Here is a 23,084-nt window from a genome sequence, read left to right as displayed (position 1 = left end):
GTTAAAGTAGCAGTGTCTGTGGCTGCATTTCAATCATTCAGCTCCATTGATCCATCTGTAATGGTAACAGCCCATGACCATACATCAAATGTGTTGGTGTACAATTTTTTAGTTGTGGGGAGCTTGTTTCAGCTGTGTGAAATAGCTCTATATTTGGAAACCTGTGAACAGCAACTAAGTCAGTTGTTGTTGTTTAGTCGTTTAGTCGTGTCCGACTCTTCGTGACCCCATGGACCATAGCACGCCAGGCACTCCTGTCTTGCACTGCCTCCCGCAGTTTGGTCAAACTCATGTTCGTAGCTTCGAGAACACTGTCCAACCATCTTGTCCTCTGTCGTCCCCTTCTCCTAGTGCCCTCCATCTTTCCCAACATCAGGGTCTTTTCCAAGGATTCTTCTCTTCTCATGAGGTGGCCAAAGTATTGGAGCCTCAGCTTCACGATCTGTCCTTCCAGGGAGCACTCAGGGCTGATTTCCTTAAGAATGGATAGGTTTGATCTTCTAGCAGTCCATGGGACTCTCAAGAGTCTCCTCCAGCACCATAATTCAAAAGCATCAATTCTTCGACGATCAGCCTTCTTTATGGTCCAGCTCTCACTTCCATACATCACTACTGGGAAAACCATAGCTTTAACTATACGGACCTTTGTCGGCAAAGTGATGTCTCTGCTTTTTAAGATGCTGTCTAGGTTTGTCATTGCTTTTCTCCCAAGAAGCAGGCGTCTTTTAATTTCGTGACTGCTGTCACCATCTGCAGTGATCAAGGAGCCCAAGAAAGTAAAATCTCTCACTGCCTCCATTTCTTCCCCTTCTATTTGCCAGGAGGTGATGGGACCAGTGGCCATGATCTTGGTTTTTTTGATGTTGAGCTTCAGACCATATTTTGCGCTCTCCTCTTTCACCCTCATTAAAAGGTTCTTTAATTCCTCCTCGCTTTCTGCCATCAAGGTTGTGTCATCTGCATATCTGAGGTTGTTGATATTTCTTCCGGCAATCTTAATTCCGGCTTGGGATTCATCTAGTCCAGCCTTTCGCATGATGAATTCTGCATATAAGTTAAATAAGCAGGGAGACAATATACAGCCTTGTCGTACTCCTTTCCCAATTTTGAACCAATCAGTTGTTCCATATCCAGTTCTAACTGTAGCTTCTTGTCCCACATAGAGATTTCTCAGGAGACAGATGAGGTGATCAGGCACTCCCATTTCTTTAAGAACTTGCCATAGTTTGCTGTGGTCGACACAGTCAAAGGCTTTTGCATAGTCAATGAAGCAGAAGTAGACATTTTTCTGGAACTCTCTAGCTTTCTCCATAATCCAGCGCATGTTTGCTATTTGGTCTCTGGTTCCTCTGCCCTTTCGAAATCCAGTTTGCACTTCTGGGAGTTCTCGGTCCACATACTGCCTAAGCCTGCCTTGTAGAATTTTAAGCATAACCTTGCTAGCGTGTGAAATGAGCGCAATTGTGCGGTAGTTGGAGCATTCTTTGGCACTGCCCTTCTTTGGAATTGGGATGTAGACTGATCTTCTCCAATCCTCTGGCCATTGCTGAGTTTTCCAAACTTGCTGGCATATTGGGTGTAGCACCTTAACAGCATCATCTTTTAAAATTTTAAATAGTTCAGCTGGAATATCATCACTTCCACTGGCCTTGTTATTAGCAATGCTTTCTAAGGCCCATTTGACTTCACTCTCCAAGATGTCTGGCTCAAGGTCAGCAACCACACTACCTGGGGTGTATGAGACCTCCATATCTTTCTGGTATAATTCCTCTGTGTATTCTTGCCACCTCTTCTTGATGTCTTCTGCTTCTGTTAGGTCCTTACCACTTTTGTCCTTGATTATGGTAATCTTTGTACGAAATGTTCCTTTCATATCTCCAATTTTCTTGAACAGATCTCTGGTTTTCCCCATTCTATTGTTTTCCTCTATTTCTTTGCATTGCTCATTTAAGAAGACCCTCTTGTCTCTCCTTGCTGTTTTTTGGAAATCTGCATTCAGTTTCCTGTATCTTTCCCTATCTCCCTTGCATTTTGCTTGCCTCCTCTCCTCCGCTATTTGTAAGGCCTCTTTGGATAGCCATTTTGCTTTCTTGCATTTCCTTTTCCTTGGGATGGTTTTCGTTGCTGCCTCCTGTATAATGTTACGAGCCTCCATCCATAGTTCTTCAGGCACTCTGTCCACCAAATCTAAATCCTTAAACCTGTTCCTCACTTCCACTGTGTATTCATAAGGGATTTGATTCAGATTGTATCTTACTGGCCCAGTGGTTTTTCCTACTTTCTTCAGTTTAAGCTGGAATTTTGCTATAAGAAGCTGATGGTCTGAGTTACAGTCAGCTCCAGGTCTTGTTTTTGCTGACTGTATAGAGCTTCTCCATCTTTGGCTGCAGAGAATATAATCAATCTGATTTCGATGCTGCCCATTTGGTGATATCCATGTGTAGAGTCGTCTCTTGTGTTGTTGGAAGAGAGTGTTTGTGATGACCAGCTTGTTCTCTTGACAGAACTCTATTAGCCTTTGCCCTGCTTCATTTTGAACTCCAAGGCCAAACTTGCCAGTTGTTCCTTTTATCTCTTGATTCCCTACTTTAGCATTCCAATCCCCTGTAATGAGAAGAACATCCTTCTTTGGTGTCATTTCTAGAAGGTGTTGTAGGTCTTCATAGAATTGGTCAATTTCACTTTCTTCAGCACCGGTAGTTGGTGCATAAACTTGGATTACTGTGATGTTAAAAGGTCTGCCTTGGATTCGTATCGAGATCATTCTGTCATTTTTGAGATTGCATCCCATTACAGCTTTTGCCACTCTTTTGTTGACTATGAGGGCCACTCCATTTCTACTACGGGATTCTTGCCCACAGTAGTAGATATGATAGTCATCCGAACTGAATTCGCCCATTCCCTTCCATTTTAGTTCACTGATGCCCAGGATGTCGATATTTATTCTTGTCATCTCATTTTTGACCACATCCAGCTTACCTCCACTCATGGTTCTTACATTCCAGGTTCCTATGCAATATTTTTCTTTACAGCATCGGACTTTCCTTTCGCTTCAGTACTGGCAATTAATTTATGAAGGAACCCGCACCCAGCATGCTCAGAACCAAAATACCCTTCAAACAGACACATCGAGAACAAACAGTAGACATTACTGCAGTGTTATTCATATTTATGGGATGTTTTATTTGCATTGTTGATCTTGTACAGAGAAGGAGCTAGAATTTCCTCAAATAATTAAAAAAGACCATTTGCATTGCCAGAAGACTGGTTTGATTTTGCTTTAAGTCTTTTTATAGTCACATTTTGAATTGTGGAGATTGCCTGCTCTCTTTTGGGGGGTAATTTAATTTTGCATTCTCTGTGCATCTAGAAATGTCAGCATCAACCAAATATGAAGGAACTAGCTGCTTAATTTGATATAAACAAGAGGGTCAGGAAAGAAGCACTAAGGTGCTGGTAATAATGACTGCCAACAGAGTATAAAAAAAAGAACAAGACTTGGAAAGGAGTTGTGCTTATACCCATGACGAGCAGATATGCTACAATTATAAGTGAGTAAGTAGTTAACGAGAGAAGTAAGGATGGCCTTGTGTTTGCAGGTCTAAACTGGACTGATTGAAACTCGGTTTATAATCTGTAGATCTGCATTGGGTGGTGTCCTTTATGCAGAAACATTAAAAAGAAAGGATAAAATAAAGGGGGGAACTGTTTGCCTGAAATTGGCCAATGTTGCATTCGTTTTTCAATTTATTGCTGTAATTTTTGGAAGTGGGGGGGGGGGTTGTAGGCTGTGGTACAGATGCAAGATGTACCCCTGCTATCGAATGAAATCCCTTTATGGGAAATTTGCCGCCCACATTTTCAATTCTGCGCTGCAGACATTTTCAATTCTGCGCTGCAGACACTGTTAATACCAAATGAAGCAGCAGTCCTGACTTCACTCCTGCCAATGAGCCAACGAATGCAACGTATACTTGTTTTTGTTAAAACTACCTGAGCAAATGCTTTAAGCATATCCACAAACACAGATCACTTATGTCCACTAAAGGCAGCAGGAAAAGTTAGAGAGAGAGAGAGAGAGAGAGAGAGAGAGAGAGAGAGAGAGAGAGAGAGAGAAGTGAAGGACCTGTTCTATACACACTTCTAGTCAAGATAGCTGTGTCCTGTATGTGGCTTGTGCTGTGAATGATGCTGTATCAAAAATTAGCCCTTGATTGTGCTTTGCTGACATCAGTTATGCACAACCTGTTCTTATTGGCCCTTCCTTTGCAAAAGCCCTTATCAAAGGAAGCAGGAAAAGGCTGCTGAGGAGGCTGTTTAATCATTTGTTTCTGGAGTTGTATGTCTCTTCTTGTTCTCCATGGTTCCTGAGCCTCCCAGGGCATTTGGTTTTCCTGGCTCTTTGCTGACTTCCCTCCTCTTTTGTAAGCCCCAGGTTGGTTATCTTGTCTGAGTTCAGTGACCAAGATTATCTCAGGGTTGAGGGAACCTGCCACAACACCCTACTGCAGCCATTTTTAAAAATCCACTATTATAAGCAAAGTGTTGTATTGCAATTAGGAATTTAGAAGTTGCCACTGGTTTTCTTTTTCTTTCTTTTTTTATCAGTACCTCTCTAGTGGTGCCTTTGTGCTTAGATTGCCTTCACTAAAACTAAGCAGCAAATAGTAACGTTGCATTATTATGAATGAAATTGCTTAATTTTGTGGTTGAGCTCAGCAGAATTTTACACTCACAATCTTGTTTCAAATAGATTCCTTGAAAAAGAGCAGCTTGCAGTCCTTTCTGTCAGTGCCTCTCATAGCAGTCACCTGGTCTGCACAGAGGAAAAGTGTGCCCAAAGGGGAAGCCAATTTTTTGTCTCCTTGAAGGTGGTGACTCTATTCCCGGGTTTCATATATTGACTTTGCTGGACAGAAGGCATTTAAAGTTTGTTTTCCTGCCTTTCCTGCCCTAATTAGAGCTGTACACATGCATACTTCTAGTTTGTTGTTGGCCTAGCTAATGGTTTTGTTGAGTGTAGCTGGGAAGTTAAAGAATTGTTGAGAGTTCCTTTAACTGAGAGGTGAGAGGTGCAGTCCTCAGGGAGACAGCTGAAACCGTAATGGTAGACTCCAGACTCTCTCTTTTTGTTTTGCTTTAAAAAATCCCTTAGCCAACAAATTTGGTGTCATCTTTTTGAATGCAGAAAAGCCAGGTTATCTGAAGGATCATTTTCACCCATATGACCATGCCTAGTGGGCCCTCCTTTCCTTCCCACCTGTAAGGAGGCGAGCATGAGAGAGAGAGGGTCTCTTTTCAGTTATGGTTATGGAGTTTTGAACTCCCTGTACAACTGTGCATGGCCCCTACAGTGCAGGCCTTTAAGCATGTCTTAAAAGCCACTCTGTTCCATTCTGCCATTCCTTAACAGTGTTTTGCCATTGTTTTCTGAGACTCTGGGCTTCCCTACATTGGTTTTTAATGCTTCAGAAAATGTACTGAAGTGTATCTAATCTCGTTGTACACCACCTTGTGGGGGATATCCTCTAAAACAGGTGGCATAAGTACTTTCAAATAAATACTGCCAGTTTTATAGTATTGATTTCATACAAAAACTGAGATTTCCTTCTGTGCTCAGGAACACAAGAGCCTCTAGAATCCTGTAAGTTTTTCTCAAGTCCCAGAGAATATGGGTGTAATCTACCCATAATAAAGCTGATTCACCCATTTTATCAGTTGCCTTATTATGGTGTTTGAGCACACTTAAGTATTCAGGATTTCTTTTTTCTACATGTTCCAATGAGCTCTGTGTTGACAGACTATGCAATTTCTACAGACTTTTAGAACTGGAAGAAACTAAGAATAATTGTTAGCAGCAGCAGCAACAACAACAACAACATTCCTTCTTTAAAAAACAAAACGTTGTGGATGATATAAGTTACACAGGATTTTTGTTGAAGAGAAAATTGTAGATATGAAGAGTTCTGAAAACTCAAAATTTTGAGGAAATAAAAAAGAAGATATTTTGAAATGAAATTCAGTTTAGACACTTAAAAGGAAAGCATCACTTAGGAACAGAAAATGTCAGTCATTGGACCTGTTTATGCATCTCTCCCTATGACTTGATCTGACAAGGATTGTGTTTCTAAAATGCTGGTCTTCATTTTCAAGTATTTGTTTTTGTTTGCTGCTTGCTATGAAATACTTGAAATTCCTTGTGGATATTTAATTCTGAAGTACATAATTTTTTGTTGTTGTTTAAGCGTACATAAACATAGTTCTCAACCGTATGAATTCTGGAAAAGCAGCGTCTTTGACTCTGCAAGCTGAGAAACGACTGCAACCACACCATCAGGGTATCAAATTTTGGAACAATTATCTATCAAGACTCATTCTAGCAGTATCGATCCACGAGCAAAAGTCTGAACCAAACTTGAGAAAAGTAAGAGATGGAGATGCAGGAAAATGCCACTTTCAAATGTCTCTTATATGTTAAAGCTAAATAGGCACCCTAAAGGTCCAGAGCATGATCAGAGAAAGGCTGCTTCCTGGGAACATGGCAGATCATCAAACAAAAAGTCACATCAGTGAAAGCACCACAAGAAGCTATCAAGCTGAGAAAGTGCAACATTGTTTTTCTCTCAAGGAGCATCACTACTGATCACAGATGTATAATGAGCAACCTGAGAAAAGGCAACATTAGTATATTTGCTCATCCTTAGCCATGAGCAAGTTTGGGGTAACATTTTTTTATTATTATCAGTGTCAGCATGTTCTCTGGATGAGTTGTTCCATGTCGGCCTGTTTTTTAAAATGAGCATCCACAGGGGCACATTCATACAGGTTCTTGCAGCAACCAATATATCACTATGCTTGAGGTAGGGTGTAAAATTAAGTGTCTGAAGCTAAAAACCACTACACAATAGCATTTATTTAATTAGTTAAAGCAAGCATTTTCACCCCGCACTTCAGCCAAAAGAGAGTCCCAAGAACAGCTAATATACGACCCATTCAAACAAAACAGTTTTTGCCCGCGGTCTTAGTCTAAAAGACATACAGTGGTACCTCTACTTACGAATTTAATGCGTTCCAAACGCACATTTGTAAGTAGAAAAAAATTGTAAGTCGAATTCCATAGGAATGCACTGGGAGAAAAAATTCGTAAGTAGAAAAAATCCTATCTAAACAGCACCCACGATTGCGGACGGAGCTCCATTCGTAAGTAGAAACATTCATAAGTAGAGGTACCACTGTACTACAAAAGGAAAGGGGGGTGGAGAGGGAAGAGGAGGGAAAGCAATCTCAGGCACCAGTTCTTAGTATTGTGGCCTCTTGTGTTGTCCTATACCTCTGAGCTTAGAACATCCACAGAAGAGGGTATTTATATGCCTAGTCTCCTTGTTTTCATGTGTTACTCTGCCTTTCAATCACTTTGAACTTTAGACCTGGCTTTAATAAATTGATGGACACTGGTAGTCAGGGCTGCCAAATCTGCATGCAGGTAGTTCCATTTTCCTCCCCAGAAGCAGAGGTGTGTGGATTAGTATCACCTGTGTCAATATGACAGAAGTCTGATTACGGAGGTAGGGTGTGTTGTGTTGTGTGTGTGTAATTGGACAATTGTCCCTCTGATCCTCAGTCTGTTGCAAAGCTGTCCTCTGACAAAACCAGTTGCTGACCAGGGGCAAATGCCGTTGTTGTTGTTTTTTGGTTCAGACAATAATCAACCCTGCTCTTCTGATAATTAGCTAGATACTTTCTCTTTGATTATATGGACACGGATTGTTGTTGGTCTCCTTTGTGAAGTATGTTTTAATACTTGTCAAAGTTTTTACTTTGAAAAGTGGGCTATAAATAACACATTCTGAATTGGTATGTTGGGAGTAAATTATTGAGCCCAAGATGTATATATTTTAGCTGGGGCCGTTTTTATCTAATGGAATATTAGATTATTAATTGTAGATTATTAATCCTTGGGGAGGTCACTTCAGTGCTGCTGACATAGCGGTTTGACTTCACCCCCGGAGGCGCACTCCATTGTGTCTCAAGACAGACAGATGCCAAAAACCACAACAAATTGTATGACTTCCAACAGGGTTTTATTGAGGAGAGAAGCAGGGAGTGCCTTTTCTAACACTATTACTCCCACCCATAGGTTTTGTAAGACTGCAGTCTTTAACAGTGTCTACTCAGAAGTAAATCCCATTGGATTCATTTGGCTTACTCCCAGGGAAGTGGCATTAGGATTGCATCCTCAGGGAGCAGTCCTAAGAATGGGTAAAGTCGGCATAATTTGTGCCTGTTTAAGTTAAGCCAAACTCCATTCAGCAGTGGGCCTACTGTTGACTGAGTCAGCTTCAGCCTAGTAGGGGAAAAGCAAGCCTTTAAAATTGAGTTTGACTTGCATCACTCTTTTAATTGGCTTTAATTCTGCCAGTTTGCCAGGACATATGAACAAGCTAAACAGAGCTACGGTAGGATCCAGTGTAAGTGACCCCTACCCAGTCCAATCCCCTCCCACAGCATGCTCCCATAACACACATTTCTCAGAGCTGAGCCATGATGATGGAGTTGCACCCCTGTATCTTTAGCTGACCCAGGGTTGGGTATCTGACCCTGGCTTCTTGTCTACTTGGCTTCTTGTCTACTTGGAAGGGAGCCCAACTGAGTTCATTGGAACTTACTCTCAGAAAAGCATGTTTAGGATTGCAGCCTAAATCTGTTAACTGATTAATTGAATGTGGATTGCTGCCCCAGTTTTAGTCAGATACCTTTTAAACACCATTTTTTCGGTGAAATTGACAGATGTTTGATTAAATTTTGAAATGCTTGATGAATATAACAATCAGATAAATAGGTAATAGCACAGTAACCCCGTGAAAATGAGGCCTCAGATTGTCAGACGTGTCTCCTGTTTCTGTGAAAGATAAAAGCCAAGTTAGGTCCGTCCTCCATCTTCCTTGTTCCTCTTCTTTGGTGGGATAAGATGACAAAGAATAGCTTTAAAGCAAATAAAAGGAAAGATAAGGTATTGCATTGTAATTGAAACCTTGGAGGGGATAAAATGACAGGCAGCGTGTCTCTGCTTGTTGCAGGTTTTAGAAACTGGAAAAATCCACAGCTGAGATGTTGAGGAACATGGGAGTAGCTCTTTCAAGACAAGGACAAAATGACATGTCAAAAGGAAGAGAGGGGGTGGGGGGAAGGAACAGGAAATAGTAAAGCTGCTTGAATTGTATTGTGCCCTTAGTTGGCCATTGGTTATTTCAAATTGGGTTTATTTTTAAGACATAGAATGGAATATTCCAATGCAAAGTATATAAACCGGAGGCAGCAGGAGTGGGAGGAGAGGTGATTTAGGTGTTGATGCATCGTTTATGATGGACATACCTTTTTGTTAAGGGTTCTTTCGAATGAGATGTGACGTGCTAGAATGATGTGGAAGAAACTCATTGTACAAATTAATTACTGGCATATTGTGTAGGTGCTTTAGTCTGTTCTGCAGCTTTTGTTGTATTAGCGCATTTAAATAAAACTCGATTTTGTGAGCATCCTAGTGTGTGTCTTAAAAAGACGACATGCATCTTTTATCCACCTAGCTAGCCTACAAAGATAATCATGCAAGTGAATTCAGCTTCCTTTCTTGGGGCATTTAGGGTGTGGGTGTCTTTACCCTAAGCAAAGGTGTTCACCCCTTGGCTAGTTCCACATTAAGAATGGCTTAAGGATTCCACAGCCATGTGAAACAGCGCATCAAACAATTGCATCTTATAACAAATTACAGAATCCATGCACATTTTGGATAATGCAGTGTCAACACACAGATTAAAAGCCCAGCACTGGAAATGCAGTGAGTAAACACGAGTGTGAACACAGCTGTAGTCTTGTTGCCACAAGGAGAAGAGCACAAGACTCCTGCCAGAACAGTGTTTCCACCCACTTTATACTTATGGCTGCTGCTACACAACGGATTTCACATCCCTTTGCCAAATTTTAAAACATTAAGAAATAAAGTTTGTTACTCTCATTAGATTGTGTCTGTCACATCAGATCCCAGTTTTGTTGCGTATTAATGCATTAGTGGAGATCTCCCCGCTCCGTGATAGATGTACTTAGAGCTTTAAACCTGTTGACTAATTTCTACATTTACTATATTTTCCAATGAATCCAGGTGCCAAAATATTATTGCTTCTCCTATAAAAGCTACTTGACAGTTTGCGTAATGGTACAAATTTTGTCCCATAGGCTGTTGAATGTAGTTTGCTAATGTGATTAGAAGAAACAATGAAGAATCTTTTAGCGCCTTAAAGACTTAACAGATTTTTTTTGTAGCATAAGCTTCTGTAGATTAGAATTAACTTTGCAAGAAGTTTGAAGTTGACAGGTGTACATACACATGGGTGTAGAAGGAAATTCTGTACCTCTGAGGTATGGCTGGCACTTGTACATTTTCAGTGCTAACGTGAAACATAATTGTTCTCTGAAACATCTGTTGAATGTTGATTTAGTCAGCCACATATAGGAAGGAGCCAGCCTCTGTGGTGTCAAAGATAGTTTTAGCGATGGTTGAATAATTGCTGTTTAAATTATGGTATCCTTAAAATCTGTTCCTGTTTGTTCTGAAAAAAAAAGAATTTGATGAGCATTGCTGTTTTGAGGTTTAGGTTATTGTAACCCATCCCGAGATCAGTAACTATGAAGGGTGGGCTAGAAATTTTATCCAATGAACAATTGTGTCAAAATAGCAAAGGATAGTCTTCGAATTTAATTAATGCTTAAATGTTGGCAAAGTAGGCACAGAGACCATTCATAATGGCACAATAGCTCAGTCTTTAGAGCATGAGACTCTTAACTTTAAGCTTTTACGAGCTATGCACCCTCTGCAGATGAAAGAGTCCTAGGGGGTATTAACGAGCTCAATTTGTTTGCAGCCAAATTCCTTCTTGGCGACCAATTATCCCTGCAGCAAGGTTTTCAAGATACAGTGCCCCCTGAGCTCAAGAAGGGTGTGCAGGCAGAGCTGATCTCCCATTGGCTGCACTGCTGGCGCCCTGCACAACCAGTTTTAACTATCCCAGAGGCAGACCAGAGTCTTGCTCCTTCTGGTCTGCTGCTGAAACCCTGCCCCTCAGAGGGGCCCTCATTGGCTAATTTGCATTCAAAGTTCAGGTGGGGTATCCCGGAGGCAGGGTCTGTCTTCCCCCCTGCCCAGGGAGTTGAGCCGTGCCACAACTGTTACCTCCACAAAGAAGGGATAATCAGTCTTCCCCTGCTATCCAACCCCTCTCCCCCAGGCTCTTTTAGCTTCATAGCAGGCACCCCACAACCCGAGTTGCCTCTCCCCAATACTGTTGGTTACTAGGGTTTTGACCAGTGCAATCCCTTTCTCCATTCCCCCCCCCCATTTATCTCTTCTCCCCAGCTGATGTTCAGCTGTGATTCACAGTTGTCAAACCGTGTGTGTGTGTGTGTGTGTGTGTGTGTGTGTGTTTGCAAACACATAGCTTTCAGTGTACCTGTAGACTACCCTAGTGCAAAAATCTCTGTGGGTGGGTGGTCCAACTTTGCTGCTTTAATGATGGTCATGGATCGCCAGTTATTATTTAACTTATTTTTTAAATTAATGATATTTGTATATTGCCTGAAACATAAAGTTCTTACAGCTTACAGTAAATGTGAAAACAACTGAAATACTGAAACCAAAACGTAGAACTGTTGAAAGGGGAGGGGAGATACACAAGGCTGCTGTTAGTGTGTATGATGTTCGTTAAGATTAAATACCTGATATCACCCATGTGGGCTAATACTACTTTACATCATTGCATTCTTTTTGAATGTCTACTAACCAACAAATTTTCGGTGCTGCACCATCATAACCATTGTCATAATTAACAACTACATTCTGTAGTTCAGCTTGCTGTTCCATATACACCCAAATGAAAATTTCATGAAGAAAAGGACTATCAAATCCAAACTAGAATAGATTGAAATGCCGTTCTTAATTTCAAGGTGAAGATGTTTAAAATGTGCTTGAATCCTAATTGGTATATGGTATTTCTAAAAGTCACATGGGATATTCAGGAAAAAAATGACATGAAGTGTACTTGCAAATTATTTTAGTGCTTGGTATAAACCTCTCTCAGTCCATTCCAGCTCTTTAATGAAATAGCAGTTCTCATTTGATTGGATTGATATGCATCTCCTAAAAGCATATTTTCAAGAGAAATGGCAAACACCGTTATAAAAGAGTTGAACAATGAGAAATGTCACCCCCAGTGTTCTGTTGATGCTGACAGTAACAAGGCAATACGTATACTTTTGCTTTCCCATTTTACTTGCCTTGTAATTATGAAATATTTGTCCTAATAAAATGGAAGCTGTGCCAGTTTGAAGGTCATAAAGTCGTATTATTTTCTCTGTAACCTGGAAAGAAGAAGAAAAAAACCCATTGATGTTACCTTGATTTCCTAATTTGGGATGACTATTCATTAAGGGCAAAGCTAGCTCAGTGGACCTGAATCGCTGCTGAATATTTAAAAATAATTGGTGAGGAGGGCAGAAGTAAAGAAGCTTAACTTTCCTTGCTTGCTGCATCTCCCTTCTACGCTTGCTCCCCAGCTGTTTTTCCTCTCTACTGCCAGCAACACTTCTCTGTTGGAAGAAAAGTTGCTGAAGGAGGTGAGTTTAAGGAAGAGGTGTTTGGCAGGGAAAGGTTTAATCAGCCTTCCTTCATCCCTCCAAACCAAGGGCCTCATTTCATTACAGTTTGCATTTGTCAGGGACTTGGGTTCCTAATCCTAGGTCCTTCGCCAAAGGTTCAGTCTGTTTGTAAGGTTAATATGAACAGAACAGAAGGGAGGAAACGACTGGGAAACATCAAAGATATTTGATCAGACTTCACTCTTTCCCCTCCCCTCCCCTTTGTTGTACTTGTGGTTTGGCCTCCCGGAGAGCTTGTTGTGCAGTGGTAGGTCAATGGCAGGGTGAATGGCAAGAATTACAACCCTGTGAACATTTACTTTGAAATAAACCTCATGCATTGAATGAGATTTCTTTTGAAGTCAGAATGCACAGAATTTTGGTCTTGGTTAATTACAGTTTTTAAAAAGTTTAAGAAGATTTAAACAGTTCAGAATGTCTGCTAGCTAGCCTGTTATTTTAAGACCACCATATCAAACCCACCGAGAACCAATATAACTGGGCTTTTTTCTTTCAGCGATGACCTTTTTTTAATCACAAATGTTGTTACTCTATAAAGTACGATTGCATTTTGCATGGAGTTTACAGGCATGGCACATATATGCAAAAACACCAAGCAGGTCAGTGTGCAGGCTTTGAAGTACTCTTATGAGATCTTATGGGACAATCCAAGTTCCCGCAAGATCTTGGGAGAGCATCCCGGAGTCTGCACTCTGAGAGGACTTGCCCAGTAAGCAAGGAGGAGAGATTGCACCAAGTGCAAAAATAGCTTCTATGCTCTCCTCCCTGCGCTCATTTAATCTGCAGTTTCAGCTTGCCAGCTTTCAACCATGCAAGGTTGAAATCGCACTAGTTAATGGCGCATAAGACACAATTGTACTGTAGTGACAAAAAGCTGGCCCCTCTTAGACAGAAAAGAAACTCCTAGGATTTGGCCCGTATTTAGAATAAATTTAGATCTTGCCTCAAACATCTTTACTTGGAAAATGAATGTAATAAAAGACCGAGTGTTATTTCACTAATTTGAAAAATAAGCAGCTCCTTGATTACATTGTGGCTATTAATAACCACCAATAGGTTACATTTCACTTCTAATGCAGGCAGATAATCTGAATACGGTGTTGGGACATTTGAAGGTTTGATATGGAAAAACATTGTTAATGCAATTTTTATGCATTGTCTTCATTATTCCTGTATAATCTTAGTGCGAAGAAGAAGGTGGCAGGTGATCCTACAGTTCCTAGGTAGCAGTTTTGCCTTTTTTAAAGTGTTCCAAGTTTGGCAGCTGATAAAGTAGCACTGTGATGCCTAGGGGTTTTGTTTGTGTACGTACTTACCTGTGGCTAGTATTCTTGAATATGCTATGAAGCAGTTAATCTTCAGGCTAATAAATGTGATGGCTTCATTTAAAGCTTTTCATTTGAGTTGTATTTCATGATGATTTCAGGAATGACAATGTTCTTTTTTTCTCGTTCTTTTCAAACCCCTGTTTATATGTGTGTATTTTTTTCCTCTGCCTAGACCTGGTTAACCATTTCTGTGAACAGGTCCTCAATTTTTTACTTTGTCCCTACTTTCCTGTCGTAGCCCCATCTTCCCCTGGTGTCGACTCCGTACCCTTACAGCGCACAGGCAGTCAACACGGCTCACAGAATGCAACAGCGACCTTCCAGAGGGCCAGCTATGCAGCCGGCCCAGCCTCCAATTACGCAGACCCCTACCGACAGCTGCAGTATTGTCCTTCTGTTGAATCACCATACAGCAAATCTGGACCAGCCATCCCACCTGAGGGAACCTTGGCTAGGTCACCTTCAATTGATAGCATTCAGAAAGATCCCAGGTGGGTAAAACCTTACTTCTATCTACAGCTGTATGAAGTCATAAAGAGGTTTGCAGTGGCAACCAGTTTCATATTTTACAAGTGTGTCGTGTTGTTTTATTTAATCAGATAAACCAACCGGTCGCTTGAGGTTCTTGCTTTGACTGCTGTTTGGTTAGCACTTTCGCAACAGAGTTGCCTCTTTAACAACAAAAATCAGAAAAGTGTTTTGGTGCTCCTCTGTGAAATCTTCTGTGGAAATACTTTTTTACAAACACATTGCATGCATTTGACCTAATAATTAAAGGAGGTTGCATTACTATTTTTGGATTATTTTAATGATTACCCATTAACAAAGAGAATTACTGTTTGGGTGTCTGTAAAGATTAATAGTTTTGTAAAAAAAAACAACAACAACAACCAAAAACTTCCAGTTCAGTTGGAGTAGAGTGAGAATGTTTCTATTGTCATAGGGACATTCAGTGATTCAGTGTGTAAATGTTTGAGCTGGGATTACTGAAGTATATGCAAAAGACCCTTATTCAAAAAGAATGTGACTGATTTACTTCCATTGGCAGGTGGTGTGACTTTCCTGGTTTTTACATATGCAGAACAAGTCTTCAAAAGCTGGGTAAACATGCAGGGGTAAAAAAAAAAGGTCATTCACTATTTTAAAAAAAATTCAAAGTTTTAAACTTTGATGGCAAATTCAGTAGGCTAGTAGTTTGTGTTTCTACTTGGAATCTGAAAAAGTTGCTTGCTCTTAATGGCTCTCATGTTCGGTTTGTGAATGGATCAGTGTTTAACCGTTCAGACGCATAATTATTAGCCGTGTTTAGGCATTCAGTTGAACATGGGAAGAATTAAACTGTAGGTGGAATAAGGGTGCACATGCAATCCAGTCCCCAACACCCCGTGTTTCTCTTCTGAATTTTGCATGGTTAGTGCAAAGGTCTGAAGGTAATTTTTTTAAAAGCACATTCAATTGAGCAGACTTAGAAACCTCCGAGTTTGAGGTGGAGTTTTCATGTATGCCCCTGCCCTGTCTTCATGTCCATGTGAACGCCTGAACACAGCTATGGGCTCAGTATTGTTTAACATGCATCTTTGCATGCAGGAGAAATCTTCTTGGCAATTAACAGCTTGCCTGTGTTGTAAGAAAATTGTAAACTGCCTTGTGTATACTAATATAGAAAGGTGGTATATGAATTAAAAGTGAAAAATGAAAATATTTTGGACACTAGAGAGAGAATAATATTGGCTGCAATAGATAGAAAGAACAGTCAAGTTATAATGCACTTTCCTATTTCTGTCGCACATCGTCTAGACTAAGGGCATTGTTATATAAAAAGGGTCAGTGTCTCTGTACTATTTTCCTTGTTTTATTTTACAGTGTTTCTTGATATTTTGCATATTTCTCTTAATTTTTGCATAGATCTTCCTTTCCTTGTAACTTTTTAATGTTGCGTATAAAAGTCTTTCCATAAAGAACTACTACTTGTAAGTAATAATACAGTGTGCTAAAGTTTATGAAACTTAATTTGAACACTTGCGCAGATACCCATGACCTTTTGAAAAAAGGTTGTTGCTAACACATAGTTGTAATATCACTTTGAAAGATCCTTGTTCTATTTTGTGCTATGGCAAAGTTTTACCTACATTAAGAGCTAAGAGAGGTTTGGCATTGATTCAGATAGTTCTTGTCTCGTCTGTTATTTTAAAGACTGGTTTATTTGTTGACGTGAAGCCCTTACATGATCACTTTTAGTTTTTATGTTGTGAAGTATTTGTGTGACCAACACTTCATGTATAAAATTCAGTCCTTGCTGTGTTTTGTTTTGTTTTGTTATGTCTCTAAGGGGAAAGGAGATAAATATCTTATATTATTTGTGGACCATTAATGCTTACGTTTGTATTGCTGCTATCTAAAAAGAAAAGCAGTGTATATTATCCATCACTTCATTATTTTTCATAGGAAATATGGAATTCATCATGATAAGCAGAAATTAACACCTTTATTGCCATGAAAGTGACGTGAGATTAAAATACATTGGTACCTCGGTTTACAAACACAGTTGGTTCCGGAAGTCTGTACTTAACCTGAAGCGTACTTAACCTGAAGCGAACTTTCTCATTGAAAGTAATGGAAAGTAGATTAATCCATTCCAGACAGGTCCGTGGAGTACTTAAACTGAAAATACTCAAACCGAGGCGTACTTAAACTGAGGTATGACTGTATGGAGTGAAAGGCTTTGCTTTTTAAGATAAACTGAGATGTTCCTGGGGAGCCCTTAAAATATATCTCTTTCATGTTCTTTTTGGTTTATAGGGAAATAATATGGGAGATCATTATGAGATCAACTAGAACATAAACTGTAGCATGTCTCCTACTTGCTTAATTTTAAAACAGTATGCTAGGAGGATTCAGGTAGACATAAATAATGGTGAATCAGGTTGTTGTGGGAGGAGGTGGTTTTCCTCTTGTGGCTTTTGGGTCCCTGCTACTTTTCTTCTCTTGCCCATCATGTCCTTCAGAGACTGACAGATTTGGCAGAACAAGGCTGCACCAACCTTAAAATAGCATTTTTGCAATTAACAGCTATTTGCTGCATCTTTCTTTTTCCCCTCCGGGTAGATATTTCTTATGCTGTCACTTGTTCTTAATGCTGTAGAGACTGCGCAGCTTTACAGGCACCTATCAGTACTTATCCAGTCACTGAATGCTAGAAGGAATTTGGCACCGTATTCCTACCGTTTGTGCCAGGGCAACAGCTCAACAACATGTAATATCCTGTTTTGCCCCATTGCATTGAAGCAGCAGTTGTGTATCCTAGCCAAAACACTTATTTGGTGGCATAATTATGAAGGAAGGCTGGGAGGGAAAACAAACCAATCTAAATATATAAGCTGTGAAAACAACAGTAGAATTTCCTGACAACTTGACCAGTTCTCTCCCTATGTATATCCTTCAATTCTGCTATGTGTGTCTTTTGGCTAGATCATACTCACATGAAGAGTAGCAGACATTGCTAAAAATATAAAAACATACCACAAGAAAGAATTCAAATCCATTAGTAGCAGGAGAACAGCTAGGGAGGTGGTTGAACCATTGAATGACAAGGGAGTCAAAGATGTGCTAAAGGAGGGCAAGGAGATCACAAAAAGGGTGAGTGAATTATTTGGCTCTGTCTTCACAGTGGAAGATATAGGACAAACCCCTGTTTCTAAACTAACTTTCATGGGAAGGGAATCTGAGGAACTTAGGCAAAAGCATTGAGAGAAAATGAAGTTATAAGCTTTGTAGGTAAACAGACAAAACACCATGTCTTAAGTAGCACCTGCCTGAGAGTTTTTAACCTAAAACTTCTCGTCTTCTTACAAAAGTTTGTAACTTGCCCGTAAGATCAGCTTGTGCACCTGAAGAATGGGAAGTGGCCAGTATTAAACCACTTGTTGTTTTTAAAGGGAGCTTGGAAATTACAGGTCAACCATCTTAATATATTTTATGGGGAAATGGGTGGAATATGTTGTTAAAGATAAAAATGTATATAAAAGAACAAGACTCGCTGAAGCAGAGCCAGCGTGGCTTCTTCGGGGGTAAAAGCCCTGTCTCACTAACATATTAGAGTTATTCAAGAATAGAAAGAACAATGGCAAGAAAAATTGATGAATTATGCAGAACTTGCAAAATTAACTTATAAATTACGTGAAATAGACAATCGGGAATTCAAGGAAGAATGGGAATTATTTATAAATTATTTGAAGAAACAACAGAATGATTTACATTCGTTGGCAGGATTTGAATAAACATGCACAACTATCAATTAGAACAATGGGAATAATTAGGGAAGGGATATGTACAATTTTATAACATGTAGAAACAATATGAAAAAATAAATCAGATAAGGGAGCTGAGGGAAGTCTGGGGAGGGGGAGGGGAGGAAGGGGAAGGGGGAAACCTGTAGATGATTGTAGTATTGATGAATTGTATTGGTTTAATAGTGATGAATAATTTTTTTAAAAAAGAGTAATTTAAGAATACTGACAAGCATATGGATAGGCGTGATTCAGTTGGTATTATCTACGTAGACTTTCAAAAAGCATTTGAAAAAACACCTCAAAGACTCCCAAGTAAGCTTAGCAGTCATGAAATTAGAGGATAGGTACTAGTATAGATCTGTAACTGGTTAAGAAGTAAGAAGCAAGTAGGAAAAAATGGCTTCTTAAACAGTTTAGGCCCATTGAACACAGTAGAACGTTTTGGTTTTTTGTAAGCATGTGTAGAATTGTGCTGTGTGTCTTACTTAAAAGAAGAAGAGGAGGAGGAGGAGGAGTTTGGACTTGGGACTGTCACTCCCCTTAAGGAGTCTCAAAGCGGCTAACAATCTCTTTTCCCTTCCTCCCCCACAACAAACACTCTGTGAGGTGAGTGAGGCTGAGAGACTTCAGAGAAGTGTGACTAGCCCAAGGTCACCCAGCAGCTGCATGTGGAGGAGCGGGGAAGCGAACCCGGTTCACCAGATTACGAGTCCACCGCTCTTAACCACTACACCACGCTGGCTTTCTTAGTACCTCCCTTTTTATTTCCTAGCACTTGGATTCAGATTCAGCCATGCAGTTCCCTTGTTCTCTGGCATAAGGAAAGATCACATGGGCCAATAATATGTTGATAAGGGATATAATGAAACAGTAGCATCAAATAGTTGCATATAAAATGTATCACCCAATGACAAAGATAATAATTTACAAAGGTGCTAACAATGAGTTCTAGAGAGTTTTAAACTTGTAAACGTTCATAGGTGGACTCATTACTAGCAACAACCATGTCATTCTTTTATAGTGAAATCGTAATTTTAAATATTAACAAGATGCAGAATTCATGATAGCATTCAAAATATGTCACAAGTTGGGATGCCAGGAAAGTAAAGTTGAAGAGAGAGCTCCAAGGTGAACTGCTTCACCAATGAAAATCACAATAAATACGCAGGAAATGCCTAATGTGCAAATTAGGAAACATTTCTCCATCTTCTGTAGAAGAGAATGTGCATTGCCTGCTATACTCTATAGTCTTAATTCGGCTTGTGCAGTAGCCAACATATGATGTTTTAATCTTAATCAGTGTTGTATTTGCAAAGCCAATACAGTATAGGAAAACCAGAACTCCCAATATAATAACTTTCCTGAAAGTAATTTAGAAAATAATATGCTAGAAAGATAAATATTTAAGAAGCCAGGAACACAAATCAAAAAGTAACATTGTGGGTAGGTGTTCACCTTACATGTTAAAGAATCAATTAAAGGAACAAGCAGGGCACCTCTCCCATGTGACCTTCCTCCTGTTGGAGAAGTTAACTTCTTCTCTACTCATGTAGGCCCTAGGGCTGGGCAATATCTGTTTTTCAGCATCATGATATACCACCAGCTAAGCATCGCAATATACTGATATATCACAATACAGTGGGACCTCGACTTACAAATTTAATCCGTTCCGAATGCACACTCGTAGGTTGAAAACTTCGTAAGTCGAGTTTCCCATAGGAAAAGCAGTTTCCCATAGGAATGCATTGGAAATGGAAAAATTAGTAAGTCGAGGAAACTGCATCTAAAAACTCATAAGTCGAGAAAACCGCATCTAGCCACGAACGGGTTTTCCGTTCGGATGTCGGAAAAATCGTAAGCGCGCGGCCACTTTTTCCACTCGTAAGTCGAAATCATCGGATATTGAGGAGCTCGTAAGTCGAGGTCCCACTGTATCTGAAATAAGAATGGTGCTATGTAGAGGCATTGGATGGCTTCACTTTTTCACGCGTTGTGATTTTTGCATAGTGCACGCACGCACGCACGCGCACACACACACACACACACACACACATCGCAAATATATTGCCAAGTCAAAAATTATGACACCGAAATCACAAGATGGACTTCAAACCCGTTTTGAATGATATATCGCCCAGCCTTAGTAGGCTGCCTGTGCAGGCCTGAGTGCAGAGATTGGGACAAATGATATTCAGGGAATGATGGAATCAGTGAAAATTGGGTGGAGTGCTTGCACAAGCTGGAGGGCACTGGAGGCTGCTCTGGGGAGGAGGGTTGGGAAGGTCCTGTTGCATGAGAGGACCTCTTCTCATGCAACTATCAGCCCATTACAGGGCCACTGTAGTTGTGTGGCCTTTTCTTCATATTACCAGTGAGTTAATGTCTAATCTTAAGGCACTGAGATTGCATCAGCACATGTGTGTTTAGACTGGAGTGTATTGACTTGCTTAATTGCAGCATCACAGAACATGAAATCATGACAGCATTACATTAATATCACTACAGCATTGCTGGCAGATCCATATTTTTGGACTGTGCTGTAAAAGGTACTGGTCTACATCAAAGTTTTCCCAAGCTACACTGTTCCCAAATAAATTGCTTACCTCCATCCTCTTTCTGGTTTGCCACTTGTCCATTAACACTTAAAGTTAGATGCCAAATCATCCAATTAATAGTTTTTTTCCTGGAGAGAGGGAATGCCTGTTAAGCTGTTTCAAATCTATAGCGTAGATAACAGACTTTGCAGCTTCAGCTATTTTTATCTGTTTCTGTATATTTGCATTAGGAGAAAATAGCACTCTAACTACTGGTAGCTGCCTGGCTAACTGTACTGCTGATTTTTTTCTTTTTTGCAAAGTCTTTTAAATTCATTTTATGATGTATATAAAGCTGAGAGAATGGTTAATGGCAGATGAAAATTTTAAAATGAAAACTAAAACTATAAATAGGCGTGCGTGTAGAATGAGTATAGGTGCACATGGGTTAAAATAACAAAAGTCTCAAGTAAAGAATATTAGCGTTATCTGATTATCAAGTATAGTTCCAGATGTGCAAGGCTTGTTGTGACAAGATTTGCCTTGAAAATGGTGTTATAGATAGTTTGTATAGGTGGTTAACTACTTCTGAGACATTGATTGCAGGAGATACACATCACACACACACAAAATCCCAAACCCATTTATTTACATTTGTCTGTTCATTCATCATTAGTTTGGCACTTGGAGATATTGTCTGCTTCAAAGTCATCTGAACTTCTAGACTCTAAAGATCCGAGCCAGTACTAAGTAAGCTTACTCTTCATATGCTGGGTTCCTGCTTTGCCTCCTGAATTTGTTGTAATAAAAGCACCTATTCTTCCCCTTTGAGAGCTGAGGAAAATGCAAGACAAACCACCCATTTCCCTCTCCGTACCAGCTGGCACAAACAGCATTCAGGGTCCTCCAGCATCTCTTGTAAATAGAGAACATACACTTGACTTAGCTAGAAAGTTTTCATATTGATAAACCAAGAGTACAAAAGTCCACTGAATAGTACAATGCAATTCATAATGTTTTAACTTTCAAAGTGCTTTTAAGTGTCTGTGTGTGTGTGTTTAAATTTTGTCCTCACAGGATATTTCAAACAATTTGTTGGTCACATTTATAGATGAAGAAAACCAGTAATAAAGACTGTGGGAGTGATGAGAGTTTGATACCCAGTCTTCATATATCCATTTGACATCTCTCTGTTGGTTAATAACAACAGTTTCTCACAGTAAAAACATTGGAGGAAAAATGAATATGTTTTCTTGTTTAAACTAAATAAAATAGAATTCCTTGATGCACTAAGGGCCTTGTTTATTTTCGTGTTACTAACCTGGTAGTAACCACTTTAAGACCTTTTACCGTTTTGGCTTTTCATTATATATTCAACCTGCAAATTTACTAGAAAGGGATTTCAGACTTCTAAAAAAAAAAACAAGGTTAAATTAATACTCCCATTCACTCGGCACACTGAGTGGATAAATTTGTAGGTGTGTAAAACTCAGATGCTGCTGTTCCTTAACTAGCCAGATGGTAGCTTTTGTAGGTCATTTGATGGGAGGTTTAGGGGACTGAGTATGGCCGACACACTGGGGAAAGGGTAAACCTCGTAGTTAGAAACATTTCAAAAGCATATATGCGTCTGTTTCTGAGCAAATTGTAGTAGTGGTGAACAATCAGACTATGGAATACAGAAACATAAAGCTGTTGGCATTGTCTTTGCAGCCATTTTTAAAATTCCATCTGGGGGGTAATTCGTAGGGTCAGCCCTTTAATTGAGGTTGGGTAAGTGTTGACAAATTGAGTAATGGACTCTTGTTCTTTAACTGTGTTGATGGAATCAAATAGATGAGGTTAAAAAGTCTCCTGGACTTTTTCTGTTTTTTAAATTGGGAAGGCCTTGGTGTAAATTCTCTTTCACTCAAAAGGGAAATTAAGTAAGGGGACAAGATGTGTAGCAATTCATTTTCCTTACTAGTGTATACCAGTAACAGTGTGCTTGGTATGGCAGAGCTGCCCTCCCAACACTGGTGTGTCATTTACTGCTTGTCTGAATGGGGCTGAATGGCTGAAGGGGGTGGGCTGTTCAATCAATGCTGTTCAATTTCTTGAAAATTGCAACAGCAGCATTAAAGGATCTTCCTCATCTACCTGTTGTGTATGTACTTGATTGCAATTATGTGGGACTCAGGGCCGGCGCACTAATGAAGGCAAACTAGGCCACTGCCTAGAGCGCCGAAATT

The 23,084-nt window shown here is 39.9% G+C and overlaps 1 protein-coding gene across 2 annotated transcripts in view; it reads left to right on the top strand.

Moving 5' to 3' along the window:
• CTNND2 (catenin delta 2) overlaps nucleotides 1-23,084 on the top strand; it is a 466,576-nt gene that overhangs the window by 267,056 nt on the left and 176,436 nt on the right. For both annotated transcript variants that reach the window (XM_088675087.1, XM_088675086.1), the window contains exon 9: nucleotides 14,269-14,521. In XM_088675087.1, coding sequence (XP_088531213.1) covers nucleotides 14,269-14,521 — 253 coding nt within the window. The remainder of the gene's footprint in view (nucleotides 1-14,268; nucleotides 14,522-23,084) is intronic.

The sequence above is a fragment of the Zootoca vivipara genome, chromosome 8, assembly GCF_965207765.1.
Source record: "Zootoca vivipara chromosome 8, rZooViv2.hap1.1, whole genome shotgun sequence".
NCBI lineage: Eukaryota > Metazoa > Chordata > Lepidosauria > Squamata > Lacertidae > Zootoca > Zootoca vivipara.
This window is presented reverse-complemented; position numbering and strand designations above follow the sequence as displayed.